General features: G+C 38.3%; 6 protein-coding genes across 10 annotated transcripts; 3 read left to right on the forward strand and 3 right to left on the reverse strand.

The window, feature by feature from the left end:
- Nucleotides 1–395: 395 nt before the first annotated feature.
- RpL29 (ribosomal protein L29) lies at nt 396–1,136 on the reverse strand. The gene is made up of 3 exons (XM_018013188.2): nt 999–1,136; nt 698–813; nt 396–612 (listed from the first exon to the last, which is right to left on the reverse strand). The coding sequence occupies exons 2-3, from the start codon at nt 797–799 to the stop codon at nt 484–486; spliced, it is 231 nt and encodes a 76-aa protein (XP_017868677.1). The 5' UTR covers nt 800–813; nt 999–1,136; the 3' UTR covers nt 396–483.
- A 3-nt stretch (nt 1,137–1,139) lies between these two features.
- Nucleotides 1,140–2,996, forward strand: Jra (Jun-related antigen). The gene is made up of 3 exons (XM_018013187.2): nt 1,140–1,296; nt 1,476–2,045; nt 2,111–2,996. The coding sequence occupies exons 2-3, from the start codon at nt 1,502–1,504 to the stop codon at nt 2,422–2,424; spliced, it is 858 nt and encodes a 285-aa protein (XP_017868676.1). The 5' UTR covers nt 1,140–1,296; nt 1,476–1,501; the 3' UTR covers nt 2,425–2,996.
- A 532-nt stretch (nt 2,997–3,528) lies between these two features.
- On the reverse strand, nt 3,529–5,114 carry Mvd (mevalonate diphosphate decarboxylase). Of its 2 annotated transcripts, XM_018013422.2 has the most exons (2): nt 4,970–5,114; nt 3,529–4,889 (listed from the first exon to the last, which is right to left on the reverse strand). In XM_018013422.2, the coding sequence occupies exon 2, from the start codon at nt 4,828–4,830 to the stop codon at nt 3,760–3,762; it is 1,071 nt and encodes a 356-aa protein (XP_017868911.1). In that variant the 5' UTR covers nt 4,831–4,889; nt 4,970–5,114; the 3' UTR covers nt 3,529–3,759. The 2 variants fall into 2 exon arrangements, with proteins under 2 accessions (XP_017868911.1, XP_017868910.1); XM_018013421.2 differs by having other exon boundaries at nt 3,529–5,051.
- A 105-nt stretch (nt 5,115–5,219) lies between these two features.
- Nucleotides 5,220–6,518, forward strand: Sgf29 (SAGA-associated factor 29). Its single transcript, XM_018010688.2, has 4 exons — nt 5,220–5,408; nt 5,476–5,703; nt 5,763–6,150; nt 6,221–6,518. Exons 1-4 carry the CDS (start codon nt 5,370–5,372, stop codon nt 6,433–6,435), a joined length of 870 nt encoding a protein of 289 aa, XP_017866177.1. The 5' UTR covers nt 5,220–5,369; the 3' UTR covers nt 6,436–6,518.
- Nucleotides 6,452–7,788, reverse strand: RpLP0-like (ribosomal protein LP0-like). Its single transcript, XM_018010689.2, has 3 exons — nt 7,391–7,788; nt 7,076–7,323; nt 6,452–7,021 (listed from the first exon to the last, which is right to left on the reverse strand). Exons 1-3 carry the CDS (start codon nt 7,416–7,418, stop codon nt 6,524–6,526), a joined length of 774 nt encoding a protein of 257 aa, XP_017866178.1. The 5' UTR covers nt 7,419–7,788; the 3' UTR covers nt 6,452–6,523.
- A 1,195-nt stretch (nt 7,789–8,983) lies between these two features.
- On the forward strand, nt 8,984–17,877 carry 14-3-3zeta (tyrosine 3-monooxygenase/tryptophan 5-monooxygenase activation protein zeta). Of its 4 annotated transcripts, none has more exons than XM_018010690.2 (7): nt 8,984–9,140; nt 13,424–13,669; nt 13,739–13,852; nt 13,936–14,062; nt 15,167–15,290; nt 15,412–15,575; nt 16,603–17,877. In XM_018010690.2, exons 2-7 carry the CDS (start codon nt 13,608–13,610, stop codon nt 16,756–16,758), a joined length of 747 nt encoding a protein of 248 aa, XP_017866179.1. In that variant the 5' UTR covers nt 8,984–9,140; nt 13,424–13,607; the 3' UTR covers nt 16,759–17,877. The 4 variants fall into 4 exon arrangements, with proteins under 4 accessions (XP_017866179.1, XP_017866182.1, XP_017866180.1 ...); XM_018010693.2 differs by lacking the exon at nt 15,412–15,575 and adding an exon at nt 15,826–15,989; XM_018010691.2 differs by having other exon boundaries at nt 9,012–9,135.
- Nucleotides 17,878–18,746: the final 869 nt, after the last annotated feature.

Here is an 18,746-nt window from a genome sequence, read left to right on the forward strand (position 1 = left end):
TTGGCTATGTCTGGTACGAAAAGAATGTTGCCAGATTGACAAATGCCAAAACGTTCACAATATAGCCAAGCGCAACTACAAAAGCGCGCAGAATTATCGATATACTAAAGAAATGTAAGCTATTGTTGCAAAATTAACGATTTTTAAATTATTATCTCTGAAAGGGAAGGTTTTTTTTTTATAGTTTGAATACATATTCACTCTGGTTTCTATTGATTATAATTGTAATTTAAAAGGCAATCGGGTATAAAATCATCTAATCCAATTCGATTTGACTCAAGTTGCTTTAACAAATTTAACAAATGTTTTATTTACTTTGCAAAGCAATAGATATCCAACATAAGAAATTAATACCACTTTCCCATCACTAGTCGAATCGAACACAGAATCATAAATAAAATTTATGTACATTCGTTAAATGTATTTTTCCTTTATTCTAAGACACAATTTGCACTCAAAACAATATCGAATGCTGCCTGGAATTTACAATTTAACGGGCTTGGGTTTGCCTTGCTGGGCAGCAATGCGCTCCTTGTAACGCTTGACTGCCTCCTCGCGGGAAAGGTTACCCTTGCGTGCATATCGCTGGTTGATCAAGAACTTGACATCCATCTGTGGAACAATTTGGAATATGTCAGAATATGGAGTATGTTAGAGGATGGTAATCTATCCTCTCATTTTTCTGATTTCTACTTACGCCCAGGGTGGACTCGTGGCGTTTGCGCATGGGGCGCTTGATGCCATTGCGATGAGCCTTCTTGTTCTGGTTGTGATTTGTGTGATTCTTGGACTTGGCCATTGCGGGTTATCAAACTGTTTTTGCGGCAGAAGTCGGCCACCAGTCAATGAGTGGTACAGCATGAAAACAAAAAATTTCCATTAGAGAACACAATTTATAGATTATTTTCTTCATTATTCAATAAAATAGCTGCCGATGGCATCCGAAAATACACTTTTGAGCAGAATTAAAATTGTTATTTAGTTTATTTGCGACCTACGTTTTTGACAGCACAGCGGAAAAGAAGAGGAAGAAGAAGCGACAATATCGATAGTCACAGTTATATCGACAATTGCACTCGATATTTTGGGAAAACAGCTGTTTCCCGTTTTATATACATGTGGCAACATCAAGAGTACTTCACTGTGAATAGCAAAACCAACCAAATACAACGCAATTGCCTTTACGTTTAAATTGTTATAAAATTTAAACTCTTTTTATAAAGTACAATTTTATTCATATATTAGTTGCAAAAATTAAACAACTTTTCCGGTAAAAGTACACTGTGTTAGAAATTGGTAAGTAAGGTCAAATCACTTGCTCGTCATACACGACTTTTGTACTTGTGATTATATACATACGTAGAATACGGGCGGGTTGGTAAGGGGAGCGATGAGTCATCATCTAAAACAAGTTATCACAACAGCGACCCACTACTATTTGCTTTGTTTTTTCCTCTTTCGTTTTTTGTAATCAGTCTGACGTCATATTCAAAGGAAAAAAATGAAAATGTCTGTCGCTTCCGCTGCTGCGCTCGCCAGCAATGCAAACAGTAGTAACGTAGCCGCCGCACCGATAGTACCTAAAACGGAGCCAGATCCAATTGGCACCGAGGAGTCAATGGAATTTCCAACGCCCAATAGCACTTCAACTCCCAACGTCAGCAAACGTCCAGCCTTCCTGGACCTCAACAAGAAGAATAAGCGCGCCATGGCACCTCTGCTCATTGACTCACCCGATGTACCTTTAAAGACACTCAACACGCCTGACCTTGAAAAAATATTACTCTCTGGCGGATTGCTGCAAACGCCACAGCCGGGCACAGTATTCCCCACTAAGGTGGGGCCCATCACTTCGGAACAGGAGGCCTTTGGCAAGGGCTTTGAAGAAGCCCTCCAGAATCTTCACACCAGCAAAAACTCGCAGGCGTTTCTGGGCAACAATACCAACGCTCCAACAGCTGCCAGCAATCCAGCTCCTGTTGCCCCCGCTACAATGACCGCCGTGAATAATGGCATCAGTGGAGGATTTACCTACACCAGCGTGGGTGAGTACCATTTAGTTGTATATTACAGAATCTAGCAGAGTCTAATCCATATTTCTTAATCATAGATGGCTTTCCCGTCATTAAGGACGAGCCACAGAATGCCGTAGCTTCCCCAACAGTCAGCCCTATCGATATGGCAGATCAAGAAAAGATTAAATTGGAGCGGAAACGTCAACGGAATCGCGTGGCAGCCTCGAAGTGCCGCAAACGTAAGCTGGAGCGCATCTCAAAGCTGGAGGATCGTGTTAAAGTACTTAAGGGCGAGAACGCGGACCTAGCGGGTATTGTGAAAACCCTGAAAGATCACGTGGCCCAGCTGAAGCAACAGGTTATGGAGCATGTGGAAGCGGGATGCGACGGCCTGCTTGCGGGCAAATAACATAAGGATAATACCGAGGAGACTGTGCAGCAGTATATGTCAAGTTTAATATCGGACGACAATGATACAGAAGGCGAGCCGGAGGAGGTAGATGGGCAACAAGATCAGGAAATTGAGGATGCCATCGAAACGGCTGTGGATGCGGAAAGCGGTGTCGTTCTGCTGTCGACAGTGCCCTTGGAACAAGAGATTTCTTTAGAGCTTTTACTTAATGCATCATCGAATACTTTCGACTTAGATACACTTCCAAGCAATCATGTCGTAATCGAGACAATCGACCATTTGACTGACTGCAGTGAGTCTACCGGCTGATTAATGGAAAACATTTAACTTGGAGTGCCTATTTTTATATAAATACATACAGAGACATTTAATTTCTGCTTTAACTTTAATTATACTAACGTGCAATGCCTTATTTGCTGCAACCCTATTTTATTGCTTTTGAAAAGTACTTTTTTATTTAGTTCTAGATGTACATATGGTTATTTATAAGATGAACAAGTATTTTATATATATTGTTTGTAAGAAAAAAATACATATATAAATATATATACTCTATAAATTAACTGAAATCTGTGGAATGTTTCTATTGATTATAAACTTCGGGTATTCACTCTGATAGATTTATGGTTTTCTAGCAGGCAATCGAAAGTCGATGTTCAGCATAGAATAAAAGTAACTTTTTGAATTCAGTTTTATAATAAAAAACATTTATTTTTATATTTCCACATATAAATATATTTTGTTATGAATTGCTTATAGAAACTCTAGTTTTATTACATTTGCCTAGCATACAAAATTCTAATTATGATTTGTATTTGTTTGCTATTTTGATCTACGTTTAGTTTGCTTAAAATTCGAAAGACGTTTATTGTCACCTTTTGCCATTTGTTATTGTTTTGTTTTCTTTCTTTGTCACGTTTCGATTCGAGACTGTTTTAAGGCACATAGCGGAGCTAATCACGCTCCCATCTCCAATTTGCATGCACAGTGAAGCAATGTTTATTTATTTATGATAAATATTTTTTAAAGAAAAGAAATCATACAATATAGATGAATAAGCAAATAAGTGTATCTAAATTATGCATCTTCAAACAAAAAAAATGAGCTAAAGAAAAAATAATATTTATTTATAAAAGAAACAATAATAAATAAATATATACAAAAAACCAACAATAAAAAAACGGTAGAGATAAATAAGTGATGTATATCTTATGAGTTGCATGAAAAGTTCCCCGAGACCTATCTAGAATTCTTCTACATATTAACACACTTAATCAAATTAACTAATTTGAGCCCGGAATCTAGAGATTTATGGAGTCTATAAAGCCTAGACTATTTGGTCAGCGGATAGCCATCGATTAGCAGGCTCTTCTCGTCGCTTAGCTGTTTGGGACCTTCGCCTATTTTCGTATGGATTATATATTTGAGCATATTCTTGGCATTCACATGCCCAATCGAGACATCCCGAAGACCGTTCTTCACTTCAACTGGCGGCACTGGAATCCCTTTCAGATACTCAACACTTTGCGAGGCATCATTGGGAAACGCCAGTTGGATGGCAGCCAACAGACGCGGCACGTTCTCGGCCAGCACATAGAGGCAGGCATTTGGGCCCGCATCGAAGGTGTAAGCAGCTTGCACGGAGCCCACCGTCTCATTGTAATCGTGCACGAAATTCGCAATTGCATGCGACACGTCGTTCATGTAGACACACGGCGGATAGGTATCCAGACAGATGGCATGCAATTGATTCGACTCCTTCATGGTGATCTCGGCAAAAGACTCAAAGTCACGCGCATCAATCGCCGCCATCAGATCCTTGACACGCTGGGGCACAACCTCTTTTGCGCGATGCTGTATCAATGCGGATGTCTGAACGCCCAGCTGCATGCCTTTGGTCGAGCCGGTCTTCTTGCGTGCATCGTTCACGACTAGGATCAGCATGTGCATATTGGGCCAGTGCTCAGCGGGCGCCAACTGCACGGCAATGGAGTCGCTGCCGTCAGCGGATAAGCCCCGTTGCCAGTGCACGAAGCCGCCGTATAAACTGCGACACGCCGAGCCGCTGCCCTGGCGAGCGATTGTCGTTAGCTCCTCGTTCATGGGTAAATCGTAGAGACGTGCCAGCGTATAGACGAGACACGCATAGCCCGCTGCACTCGATGCCAGACCAGCGGCAGTGGGGAAATTATTGTAAGATGCGATGTGCACCTTCCACGATAATGGAAATTTGTGCGCACCATTGGCCAGGGCCAGACGGTGTATGCCTTCCACACAACGCATCAATCGGGCATTCTCCTCGAAGGGCACTACTTCGCCATTCAACCACATTCGATTCTGTTTAAAGCTCTCCGATGCGCTTATTGTGGTCTTTGCACACATCTCGTTAGCATCTAAAGTCATGCTGACGGAGTCATTGATTGGCAGTATTAGTTCCTCGTTTCGTTTGCCCCAGTATTTAACTAGGGCCATATTAACAGGAGCGATACACGTTGCCGTAAACATTATGCTTTAACACTAATATAAATATTAATATTCTTACATTCAGTTTGAAAACGACTTTCCCCAGCTTTCACCGTAAAGTGCGGTAGTCAACCGATAAGCGTTTTATCAACTTATCGAAAAGTCTATGGCACTCGAAGTAGCTATTTTCGATATATTAATGTAAATCTAGTATTTTTGCTAGTTAAATTTTCTCATTTATTTGCTCGCTATATTAAATCAAGTATCTATAATTCAATCTGATTTTATATAGAAATATATCATTTGTTAATCATTTCCTTTGTTGCTTTCTGCATTATTTAGTATATTTGATACTGCATACATAAAAATACCAACAACAAGGTTGACCTGTCATTCCAGCATACTCAAAACAAAAAAGTGCATTATTTGGTGTAGGTATAGAAATAATATAAACAAATAATAAAACAGGAAGAATTAAAATGCCACTTACTGCGGAGAGTGCTGCACAACAAATACAGGTAAGTAATCAGAGCATAAACTGCTTATCACATCCTGAAACTCATTTACAATTTGTTTTATTCACAGGATCGCCTGAAAGACATCCAACAACTTATTCACAAAGTGGATAGTGAAAGACGCCGTGCTGAAAATTCAATAGCCAGCCTTGTGCGTGCACAACAAAATCCGAATCCGAAATTAAAGACGCTGCTTCAGTCAAAAATTGCAGAGGCAAGTCAAGAGGAAGCAACAATTCGAGCAGCCCTCGCCAAAATACATGAGATACGAAATATACGAAATGAAAGACGCATTCAGGTAAGGGAATAGCTAAAAAATATATAATGCACAATTTTAATACATTTGCATATTCACAGGCTCGCAATGCCGGCAACAAGGAAGCCATTCGTCGTGGTGCTCTCATGAAAATGGTGCAGCTCTCGGCTCAGACATTGCCTCTGTTTGTTGGCAAGCCTGGCGAGCGCGCACCGCCTTTGTGCGGAGCAATTCCTGCCGAGAGCAACTATGTGGCCAAGGTGGGCGACAATGTGGCTGCGCTGGCCAAGGGCATCGACGAAGAGGAGAACTGGATCCTGGCTGAGGTGGTGCAGTTCCTACACCGTCAAAACAAATACGATGTCATTGACATAGACGAAGAGCAGAAGGACCGACATGTGCTGAGCAAACGCAAAGTTATTCCATTGCCACTAATGCGTGCCAATCCAGAGACAGACGGGCATGCGCTTTTCCCTAAGGATACAGTCGGTGCGTAGTGGGACCCTTCCCTTTAACAAAAATTTAACTAATGCCAAATTCTCCGTCTTGAAATCTCTAGTCATGGCTCTGTATCCACAAACAACATGCTTCTATAAGGCCATTGTGCATCGCCTGCCACAAACTGCAACGGAAGATTACGAAGTGCTATTCGAGGATTCATCCTATTTGAATGGCTACGCAGAGCCGCTGCCGGTGGCGCAGCGCTATGTAATTGCCTATCGCACTACCAAGAAAAGCGCGGGCAGTGGCAGCGGCAATCTCTCATCTGCCTAAGTAAGGAACAGTGAAATTGTAATAGCTATATATATAATTATTATATACATATTCATAAAACTTAGTTTCTAATTGAAATCTTAGCTAATTACTCTTCATCAATATCATCATCTGCATTCTCGTCATCCTCCTCGTCCTCCTCCTCATCCTCGTCCTCTTCCATGGGGGTATCTGTTTCTTTATTTGACTCTTGCTCATCATCTTTAACATGCAGTTGGAAGCCGTCAGCCTTCGTCCATGAGCACTTCATGGTCAAGCGAAACTTGGCCATGGGCTTGCCCAGCAATTTTAGGATTCGCGCTTGCTCCGGAGTCAGCACTTTGCCCTTTTCACAGACCGTATAATCGCTGTATAAGGTCACAATGCCCTTCTCCAGTTTAGTGGGCAAACCCAGTGATCGCAAATGCGGCTCCATTGAGTGTGCAAACTCCTCCAGAGGTCCAGCTGGCAGGGTAACGGTCTCCGTTGCTGTGAACCCGCTGCGAGCATATTCCACAGCCCAATATTTATCTGCCCACTTTAGTACTTCTTCTTTGCTCTTCTCCGTGAATAGCAGACCCACCTGACCAGTCAGGCGTTTTGAAAGCTGCAAGAGATGTTTAATAAAGCATTTATTTTTTATCCATATAAAATATTGTACCTTATGTATTCCTTTCTCAACTTCCTCGGCCTTTGTGCGACCCAAGCCGATTTGCATTATGCGGTTTTTGCCAAAAATGAAGCGAGAATTTTGTTTCCATTCTTGCCGTAGATCTTTCAACAAATTGTTGCGCATATTCTGCACCTGGAAAACAAATATATTTGGATACTTCTCCACACAAAATCGGATGTCGTCGATGATGCGTTGCTTCCATGCAAGACCCTTGCGGTCGGTTTTGGTCAAGGAAACTGCAAGTAAAATCAAAAGAAAATGAATGTATTCCATTCTGTCAGGAGTACCTGATGTAACCCTTACCTTTCTTATCACGTTTGGAGCGCGGCATTTTGACTTATATATGTATATTTCGGCTTGAGTCTTCTCCAAGTTTAAAAACCGAAGTAAACACGTGCGACCGCTACGATGAATGCTGTATCGGTGAATGTTATATCGATTCTCATTATATCGTTTATTATTGAGCTGCCAACGTGTCTAAATAATAAAATTCAGCCACACTAATGCTAAACAACATTTATTACGTTTGTCTAGACCGGTCACACTGCAGCAATAGCCGACGAAAGGTGTGTTTACGTAGTAATTTTATTAAGAAATCTTAAAAGATATAATTAATTTAAAAAATTGTGTTAAACTGTGTAATTGTGTTGTCTATTAACATTCGAAACTTTTGTTTGTTGTAAGGGCGCAGTGAGTAACATATTTCGTCTCTACACAATTGTGTTACTCGGAGCGCCATGTTGTCGGCGAGAGATTGAGAGACCGCATTTTTCACTTGTATCGATTTAATACGCTAAATGAATTGATTCATAATTCTTCATATTGTAAAAAATATAAGAGCCCCCATATCTGATATTAGTATTGTAAGATCGAAGAAAATACATTTGTAACTGCGTCTGGATAAAATTACTGCTTCAAGTAGGACGCTGATGACGTAATTTTGTGATAGACGAGTCAAGCGACACAGCATTGCCAACAACAAGAATTTTTTTAATCAGTTAAATTTCAAAAAGCGTTTGTTGGTAGTGTGGTGTCTGCTCCGACTCGGATATACTTAGCGCAATTCAATGAAAATCAACATTAGAATTAAGGCAATAATTTACTGAAGCTTATCAAAAGCACATAATTGCTGATAAGGCGTCGTCACAGCCCGTGAAGTTGAAAAAATAAAATTTAATCAGTGCGCCAGAGATAAGAGCTGGAAGGCTTTAACAGGTACAAAAATAGGTTTGTGCGTTAATCGCAATTCAAGGGCTTAACCAAAGGCGCAATGTACAATGGATTTCCATTTTAATTAGATTTTTCAGAATAGTTAGTAATTGTTGGTCAATTTTACAACGCACAAAGAGACACGTACAAGGCCGCAAATACAACTCGCGTAACACTCGAATCTAAAAATTTAACATACGGACGTTCGTCTCATTCAAATTACTCAATTAAACGACAATTGCGCACAATTGACGACAGCAACAGCAGCAACAACGGCAGCGGCAGCAGCATTCGGTCAAGCTCCTCCCCAACATTATTGTGGCATGCGTCATACAATGTATAAAACTGCAGCTTGTAATGGCCAACAACAAATTTGTTTATGCTTACTGCACTTAACGTAAAAAGCTGCAGTACATCATGTGTATAATTAAGAAGTAATTTGCTCAGCTGTAATAACCAAAATTAATCAGCAAGCTTCTTTGAATTCGAATTGATGGATTAGGCATGACAACAACAGGTCATTTAAAACTCAACGAATCCAGTTCACTTGTTTTACACCTGGCAACTCAGTTTTTTGTAGCCAGGTTGGCAACACTCATTTTTACCTACTGTTCTCTTTGTTCTCTTTCTCTTTTTACTTTGTGCTCTCTCAATTGCTGTAGCGGCATGCGCTGCCGTCTATGTGTGCGTTTATGAGTGTGTGAAATCTACCAATACATGCATGTATACCAAATAGGCGTACACACAGATACAGCGCTTACTGTGTGCAACATTTGCCATCACTTTTAGTCGTTCGCCGTTCGTTGGTAGTCGTCGTTGTCGTTTCGAGTGAATCGAATGTAAGGTAACCAACCAATTTGCATTAGTAATATGGGGCGAAATATGTATATGTACCCACATATGTATATATTAATTATAAAATCTAAAGCGAGTTAAGGCGATAAACATGTGCATTTCGGTAGTTTATGCATTTGAATAAATTTTTCAATTCGCCAAGAACTTGTGCAAACGCCGCATGAATAAAAAAATTTTCTACATGCTTCTATGGAACGATCGATAAAAATACTACGCAAAAAGACGAAAATGTTCAGAACTGTGAATTTGTGCAAAAATACGTACATGTGTATGTACAAATGCCTGCTGTGCATTAGTATTGGAATATTTTGTATTAGTGTGTGTCTCTATGTGTGTGTATATATGTATATTTATACATATATATATGTAGACGTGAGATTCGTTTGCTTCGTAGCTTCGTATATTTTCAGTGCTTTTGGTTGATTGTTGGCGGCCGTGGCAACAACTGACTTGGCTAATGCGAAGGCGAATTGTGGTGCTTAAGTGTGTTCTGGTCGCTAGGCGTTTTAGTCGTCAATAGCTAAAATACTTGCATACGAACGTCGGAGCGAATGACTGTGTGTATGTGTGTGTAAATATGTAAGCCAGTCCGAATGTATTACGCATATGCACATTTAAAAGTGTGCTGCGGCGATATTCGCTTTTAAAAAAAAATGAATTTGTACCTTATGCATTGTAAATTTTGTAAAATTAATTCATTGGGGCTATTTTCACAGACTTGTGCATAAATGCACGTACGTTGTTAACTTAATTCTTATTGGATTTACTTAAAGAATTCACCACATGCATAGATATACATACATATATGTTTCTACAGATATAAAAATATATATTACTTATAAATATATATCGAAATAGATATACTTATGAATGTACATATATATAATATATATATATATATATATATATATATATATGTGTGTATGTAAGTGGACGACACACGCGGTTACGTGTTCTTTTATACCGTACTGCTCTCGCTATCGCTGCTGCCTTTGGCCGTTTGGAAGTGTGTGTTCTCTTTATGTTGCTCTCTCGCTCTCCGGTGGGATTATTTTTATACTTTTTGTTGCGTGCTCTTCACAACCCTCCCCCTCACTGTGAGGCACACACACTTGTTTCTTGTTAGCTGATGTACGTTCATAGACGTATGTATGCGTAATTTCATTGGATAAGATGTACATACATACAAGTATGTATGTAATTTGATTTGTTTCTTTTTAAGCGGTTCAATCGAACATCAAATCGAAGAAAAGTGAATGAAACTATTGAAAGCTTCCATTACTTGTGTCTAGTTTTCAAAACCCTGTGTATTGGAATTTTCTGCTTATCTGCATTTCTCTACAGTCGTATTTTTTCCCTCTGTACTGCGCATGTAGCCGTAACGCCGTGTAGCCGAATCTCTGTCGTCGCGACCTCATGGGGCCGGTGTGGTGAATTTACAGTTTGCCGCCCGGTGTGGTGTATTTTCAATACTCTCGCGCACTCACACGCTCGCACCGACAACACACACACACACACGTCTGTATTCGCATGGGATAGCGCCGTTTGCAACAGTCAAAGTTGCCGTCATCGCAGAACTTAACAAACGGTTTCAAATTTATTCGCCGTTATCTTCCATCTGTACCAGTGACCGAAGCCGATGCCGTCGTCGTTGTCGCACTGACATTTCGCTATTAGCTGGTTCTTCTTCTATTTTATAACATACACAATTGCACATAAAAGCGAAAGAATGCATGTGTGCACACGCATACTTCTATATAAAGAAAAATAGTTTGTGGCTGTGACTCTTGCAGTCGCACTACTTCCTCATTGTGAGGCATGCCCAAAAAATGACGCAGTCCATGACGCATACAATTCGCTTCATTGCTAAGAGCTGATTTTGTTGGCTCCACCATTGAAACGGGAGGGAGTGGCTGATTGGATTGTAGCTATAAATGCGCACCCATATATCTATGCGTACACATGGATATACATGCATACACAAATAAAATTTGTTGGAATTTAGAAATGAAAATTATACTATTGAGTATACTCCGCCGTTTCGCTCTGTTTCGTTAGTGTTTTCATCTCTTTTATTTATTTATTTATTTTTTTTTTGTCAATAACTACGAAAACCTGGCAATTGACCTAAAAACGAGCAACGCACAAAAGTTGCTATTCTTACAAGCATCTATAATCTGTGTGTGTGTGTGTGTGAGTGTGTATGAGAACTTATCTGTACTTGTGTGCAGACTAAGGTTCAATGTTTTTACAATTTGACGGTCGGATGCGATCGTTTAGAAATTCAGATAACAAGTGGGTGGTTGGGTCATTGTGACTATGCATATATATTTAGCATACATACGTACATACATAGATTATTTATGATCACCTTTACTCAACATTTTTACCATTTTCGCTTAAGTATTGTTACCATTTTCTTATTTCTGCATTTGGGGTTATTGTGCATTCATTTTAACATCTGAATACACACAAGTAATACGTTAGTACATATTTATACATATGCTTACTCACGTACCACAAAGACACAGATATACACACTCGCACACACACACATACAGACTCACACACCCATCAAGCCACAGATTTCTCTCTTTTATTTCATTTTCAATTTTATTCATAGTTTATTTATAACTTTTCTCTCTGTGCATGTATGTTGGTTTATTTTTTCATTGCTTGTTGTTTTTTGTTTCGTTCATTCCATTCGCTTGTCGTGTCGGTTGTTGCTGCTGTTGCTTTTTTAACATTTCCATTCCCATTCCCATTCCCATCTCAATTTTTTACGTATCCAATGTGCATCTGGCAGTTGGGGCGCCCCAAAGAAGTCGAATGTCATGTCTTATAGCATTGGCAAACAGCAGAGTAAATCACAAGCACAAATTTGTATTAACAATGTGCAAACATAATTTGGAGCACGCCCACACGCTAGCAAAACTCAAATACCACACGCACACTCACCCACCTTTTCTGTTGCCTGTCAAAAGCACATTATGATGGGCTATGGGTCCTTATGTGCAGCGGACTAACAAGGCTGCCTTGGGGGATAATAATTTTGTCGTTATTATTATGTTTCTATGTTTGTCCCCAAGGATAATGGAAAATGTATCAATCAGCCTCACCTTGCGTTTATTTATAAATAATAATCAATCAATATTTATGTAATACCTGCAAATTCAGTCATGTTGTCGAGGGAAGCACTCAGCCGTTGGCTAAAAGGCAACAGGTTAACCCCCGTTTGCATCATAATATGTTTTGTAGCGAGCATGTGCATACACATACATACATATATACATGATAGAAGTTAAGTGTTAGCATGTGACGTGACTGACTCACAGTTGCTTAACATAAAACGCAATTTATTGACATTAAGACGAGGCAAACCTTTTGTTTTATTTTATTATTAGTTATCATCATTGCGAGTTTAAGTAACTGCTCGACCCTGTACTTTATTTTCTCAACACTTTATATTCAAAGTCGATGAAATGAAATGAAATGAGATACTGATATGGCGAGCGTCTCGATGATTCAGTTCGGTATTAATGCTAATTGCAGCATGTGAAGCAAAGATGCTAAAACTCGACTCTTTGCTGCTAATTGCAAATTGAATTCTACAACTACAAATACATAAACGTATATATGTGCATGTTGCGAAACCAGTTTTGAATGTCTCATGTATATATACATATATTGATGAGCGCAATATAATATCCTTTAATATCCTGTTGCCCGCCCATTGACACCGCCAGCATATCTCAATATCAGCAGAAGTTTGCAACGCGCAGCTGCTATTCGCATGCGACGAGCTCTGCCACCGGCGGCAATCCTTGCTCCTTCGCACCTCAGCTCAACGTTTTTAGCCAGAGACAGCGGCAAGTTCTCGTTTTAGTCGAGTTTCGGGCCTGGTCGAAAGAGCAACACACAGCGACAGCGGCAGATAATTATTCGGGTTTGCAGCTGTATGTGTGGGTGTGTACGTGTGTGTGAGTGTGGGTGTTAGTTAAAGGATATTCGTGTCGAAAGTTGGCGAGGGAAATAAATGAATTAATCGTAGCTTTCAATTAGACGTGGGTGGTGCCTCACAATATAAGAAAGTGTACTTATACACATACATACATACATACATACAGCACAGACGCTATTGTTTGTTGGCTGTTTGAACAGGTTGCCAATTAATAAAGTGAATGTGCCGCGTGGGAAATTCAATTGCATTACAGTGACAATCATTAAATATATATATTTATATCTTTATTTCGTTCCTTCTTTCTATTGCAGATAACCATTCACACACTGTGAGCGACGCTTTGAGCTGTGGATTCCTCCTACTTTAATTAATTTTTCTGCTGTCTATCAATTGCAACAGAGATCGTGCGTGGGCCAATACACACACACGAACACAATTATACAAATTATTCATATTCTTAGTTTGGTCAAGTAACTAAAACAAAAAACCACAAACATGTCGACAGTCGATAAGGAAGAACTGGTCCAAAAGGCAAAATTGGCCGAGCAATCAGAACGGTAAGTGTATACATTTATTCGCACAGATCAAAGGAATACATAATTAATTTGATTTACTTTTATATGTAGCTACGATGACATGGCCCAGGCCATGAAATCAGTCACAGAGACGGGCGTCGAGCTGTCAAATGAGGAAAGAAATCTGCTCTCCGTTGCCTACAAAAATGTGGTTGGAGCGCGCAGGTAAATTGCAAATGGGAAATATAGAGTTTCTACATATACTTATGTATATTTCTTCTTCTGTGCATACATTTATACAACAACAGGTCATCGTGGCGTGTTATTTCCTCCATTGAGCAAAAAACCGAAGCATCCGCCAGAAAACAACAGCTCGCCCGCGAGTACAGAGAGCGTGTGGAGAAGGAGCTTAGAGAAATTTGCTATGAAGTTCTGGTATGTACAGCTGCTCAACTCTACTCCATTCCACTGTGCTCTCCCATCATCTGCCCATGACCATGAATATTGTTAGGGTCCCGCAATCCGCCCCCTCCCAAAATCCACCATAGAGTAAGCAAATTATGATGAGTTCTCCTTGTTCACTGCGCAAGTCCTGCTCCCAAATGCGAGTGGGGCGGTGGTAGCTGTATCTCAATGTGGCTGGGCATCCGAGTTTTATTTTATTTTCTTTTATGTAAAAATATAACTCTAGCATGCATCTATATAAACCAATTGCTGCGTTAGTTTGAAATTACAATCGCCTTAACGGAGGGCCCACAGTACAGGCATCTACGTATGTGTGTGTGGGTGTTGGTGTGCAGCAAATTGTATTACAATCAATAAATCTATTTTTAAAAAGAAATTTTCCAGACATGTTGCTGCTGCACACAGCAACACACTCTCTTACACACACACACACAGTCGTGCAATGTATATATATAAATAAACATACAGATTAGATAGCAACAGTAACCAACAATGGCCCAACTTGTCTTGATTAATGTCAATTTAATTAGAGTTTTCTATTGAGCAGCACAGCCAGCCAGTCATATATTTTAAAGCAGTGCTCATTTGACACACTGTTGACCTATTAAGTAAACTACCTTTAGTCAGCAGACCCACTGGGCTTAAAAATAAATTAAAAGGTACAACCTACATATGTAGCCAATGTATACATATTATACGTATATATAGAAAAACAGCTATCGCTGGGGGTTGGGACTGCGGGGCTGGGCGACTGAGGCGACTGGCTGTTAGCTTTTCTTTCTTTGGTGACAGAAAATCGATAATACTTTGAAGTGCCTCAGTCGGCTGTAAAATTGGCATATATATACATCTATACATCTACAGCAGACACATACACATATATATATACGCGTGTAGCTATTTCAAGTTGGGCAGCGTAATAGTATATTAGCCAAGCAGCTTTTGCTCGCATAATATTGGTTTAATAGCGGCTTATTGTGCGCGCGAAGCAATTAGGAATGTTTATTTATAAACACAAGTCTCTGTTGATCTCTTATTTACATTTTGACATCTTGTTCTGTGTTTAATCAACAGGGACTTCTGGACAAATACCTTATTCCAAAAGCCAGCAATCCAGAGAGCAAGGTTTTCTATTTGAAGATGAAGGGAGATTATTACAGGTATTTAGCTGAGGTCGCTACAGGAGACGCACGCAACAGTAAGTATCTAAATTCCATAAGCTATAAGCTCTTTAAGTATATATACCTATTTAAATTATAAAACAAACAAATAAAACAACAACGTAAATGTAAACTCTATCTCTTTGTGTGATGATGCAGCCGTTGTTGACGATTCCCAAACCGCTTACCAGGATGCATTTGACATTAGCAAGGGCAAAATGCAGCCAACACATCCCATCCGCTTGGGTCTTGCACTTAACTTCTCAGTCTTCTATTATGAGATTTTGAATTCTCCAGATAAGGCTTGCCAATTGGCTAAACAGGTTAATAAAAAAATAAATTTGAAAAAAAAAACAGTAAACAAGCAAATGTCTGGCAAGCGAGCAACAAGCAACAAGTGCAACGAAAACCATTTCAAATCATAAAAAAGACTTTAATTTTTAGTTCTACATTTAAGTTGATTGTTCATTATTCAGTATCTATATCATATTGAAAACTAATTGTGAACTTTGGTTCTTTTTTTCTTTTTGTTTCATTTATTTTGGTACCCCATATTAACGTACATAATTTAAGACGTCGTTGAGGACTCGAAAAAAGCTTATCAAGAGGCATTCGATATTGCAAAAACTAAAATGCAGCCAACACATCCAATCAGATTAGGTCTTGCACTCAACTTTTCCGTCTTCTATTACGAAATTATTAATTCACCAGCGAGGGCTTGTCATTTAGCTAAACAGGTTCAATCTCTTTCTACACAAATCTCGTTTTCTTTGTTTCATATTAATTATTTAAATATTGTTGTTAAGTGGCTAACAAACTAACTAATGCAAATACAGATACAGACAGACACACACATACACCCACACAAGTCCGTGGCACGTACGATATAAGCATACGCCTACGGTCATCGCATGTTACGTAAATTATAAATTGGCTTAATTAATTCATTGATGAGAGCCTGGCTTATGTACCCCGTTACATGTATGGCTTTTAACCCTTTATAATGCAGTCCGTATCTTGCTGGTGAAATTATTAATGATTCTTAGAGAAAGTGCATTAACCGTTAGGTCACAGAGTTCAATATCGTATAATAGTTTAATAGTTCTTATTTTTGCTAGATGAATTTATGATTTTTGATTATTTTGCTTAGTTGCTGAATGAAACAAAAACATTTAAAGGTATAATTGTAAATACTAAAACATTTTTTTATGGAACTGAAATGCTTTGGTTTTGCACCTGAACAAGAACTTGTACTTGCATATTTACCTTGCCGGCATTTTGCATTGTTATTGTTGTAATTACATTTGATCGAATACTAAATATATATATTCTTATTGCCCCACAATATAGGCGTTCGATGACGCGATAGCCGAGCTGGACACACTCAACGAGGACTCATACAAAGACTCAACACTCATCATGCAATTGTTGAGGGATAACCTGACCCTTTGGACCTCCGATACCCAGGGTGATGGCGACGAGCCACAGGAGGGCGGTGACAACTAACCAAACAACTAAAATGTTTCCTTTTTGACTATGCAAATATTATTCAGTAATACAAACAAAAACAAACAAAACAAAAGAAATATAAAAAGAAATCTTTGAAGTCGAAAGCAGCAGAGCAGTAATGTAATAATAAAAGCAACATCAAAATCAGCATCAGCATCGACACAAATCTAAACAAACAAACAAACAAACAATACACAACAATATTATACAAAACAACAAAATACTACAACATTAACAATTCAGCAGAATAATGATTCAGCTCGTGGCTGTGTGATGATAGTTTAGAGGCTGAGATGAGTTTAGGTGAGAAGACTATTGTCATGCAACTGTTTGAGAAAGAAGAAAAAATGAATCTGGTTTATAGACAGTTTATATATTGTATACAGACGAACAAATGTCGTTCGCCGCGTCAAATCAATAAATGTAAAGTCGATAAAAAGTCTATGAAGAGAAGGAAATTTAATATGAAATCAAATGTCTTAATTTGCTTCACATGCCGTTCAAGTTGTCTTTGTTAGTAAAATGCTCTTGCAAATATTCACAAATGGAACTATCTGAGTCAACACTTATAAATACAAAATATAAATATATATAAATAAATATATAAAAATGAAGAAAAAAACAAAAAACTTCTATCAGCTATCCAGAACAAGAATAAGAACAGGAACAGGAAGAGTGTATTGTATGGCAAAGATGTGAATTTTGTTTTGTGTAGTTAATTACTATTCCGCTGTTTTGGCCAACTGCGTACACTATACATATGCCTAAAATATTATTATTTATTTTAATTATGTTTTAATAAATAATTATCATACTGTTTTACATTAACATACAAACAGCAAACAACAAACAAACAGAACACAAGACACAGTCAACAAGAAATTTATTGTCTTTTATTTTTGTTTAATGCGCTGCGCCGCTTTCCTTAATAAAAAACAACAATAATAAAGAAAGGCTAATTGGTTTATACAATATAAATAATGTAATTACAAATAATGCCCTCTATTTTTCGTCGTCAAAGAAGAAGCCTATACGAACCAAAAGAAACAAATTATGTATTATTTGTAATTATCTTTTTTTCTAAAATACAACAAATAAAAACAACATAAACCTAAACTTTTATTTTCAACCAATTTATGTTCTCGATTTCCTCATTTGCTTTCTCTGTCTCCCACACACACACACAGTGATGCATTTACAATGCCGTTATCGATTAAAAAAAGAGAAGAGTAAACAGTGTGTTAAATTGTTGTAAACTAAATAAATGGTTATATAGTCTTGCAGTCAAGCTAGTTGTGGTTAACATACACAAGCGCTATATATATTAATATATGTAGATATTCACACTAAATCAATGCAAGCAACTTGTTCCATTGCGCGGATAGCTTAAAGGGCATGAGTTCTATTGTGCCCGTTTGAACAAATCTTTGTTTTTTCTTTCTCCTTGTATGTAAATCAATCGGTTATTCGGATTCAAAGAGTAAATGAACCAGTGATGTTGCCATCCTGGAACTAGTATCAAAATTAATCGTACGATCGATGCGATAACTATTTATAACGTACTTACATATACAAATATATTTACTATATGCAATTATGCAAATGCAACAGCAATAACAGTATCAATGTGCAATTGTTATAACTAAATGTCTCAGTGTTTACTTTTTATATTTTTATTATCATCTATATGTTTAAATGTAAAATCCCAAGCCCAAAAAAGAGAAGAAAATTAAAAAAAAAAAAAAAAAAAAACAGGTGTGTGAAGCAACTATATAAAAAAGTAAAAAGAAAAAGCTAATTTTATTTTTCGAATGATGCCAATTGTTGCTAAACTCAACTAATTCAACATTCTGCTTTATTGTTGATATTAAGTTTGGTTTATCAGGGCATTTAATTGCAAAAGAACAGGAAATTGATAACTAATCAAAATACAAATACAACAGAAATTACTTATATTGACAGCTAAGTAGATCCAATTATAATTC

The sequence above is a fragment of the Drosophila arizonae genome, chromosome 5 (genome assembly GCF_054131065.1).
Source record: "Drosophila arizonae isolate 15081-1271.41 chromosome 5, UAZ_ARI_1.0, whole genome shotgun sequence".
Classification (NCBI taxonomy): domain Eukaryota; kingdom Metazoa; phylum Arthropoda; class Insecta; order Diptera; family Drosophilidae; genus Drosophila; species Drosophila arizonae.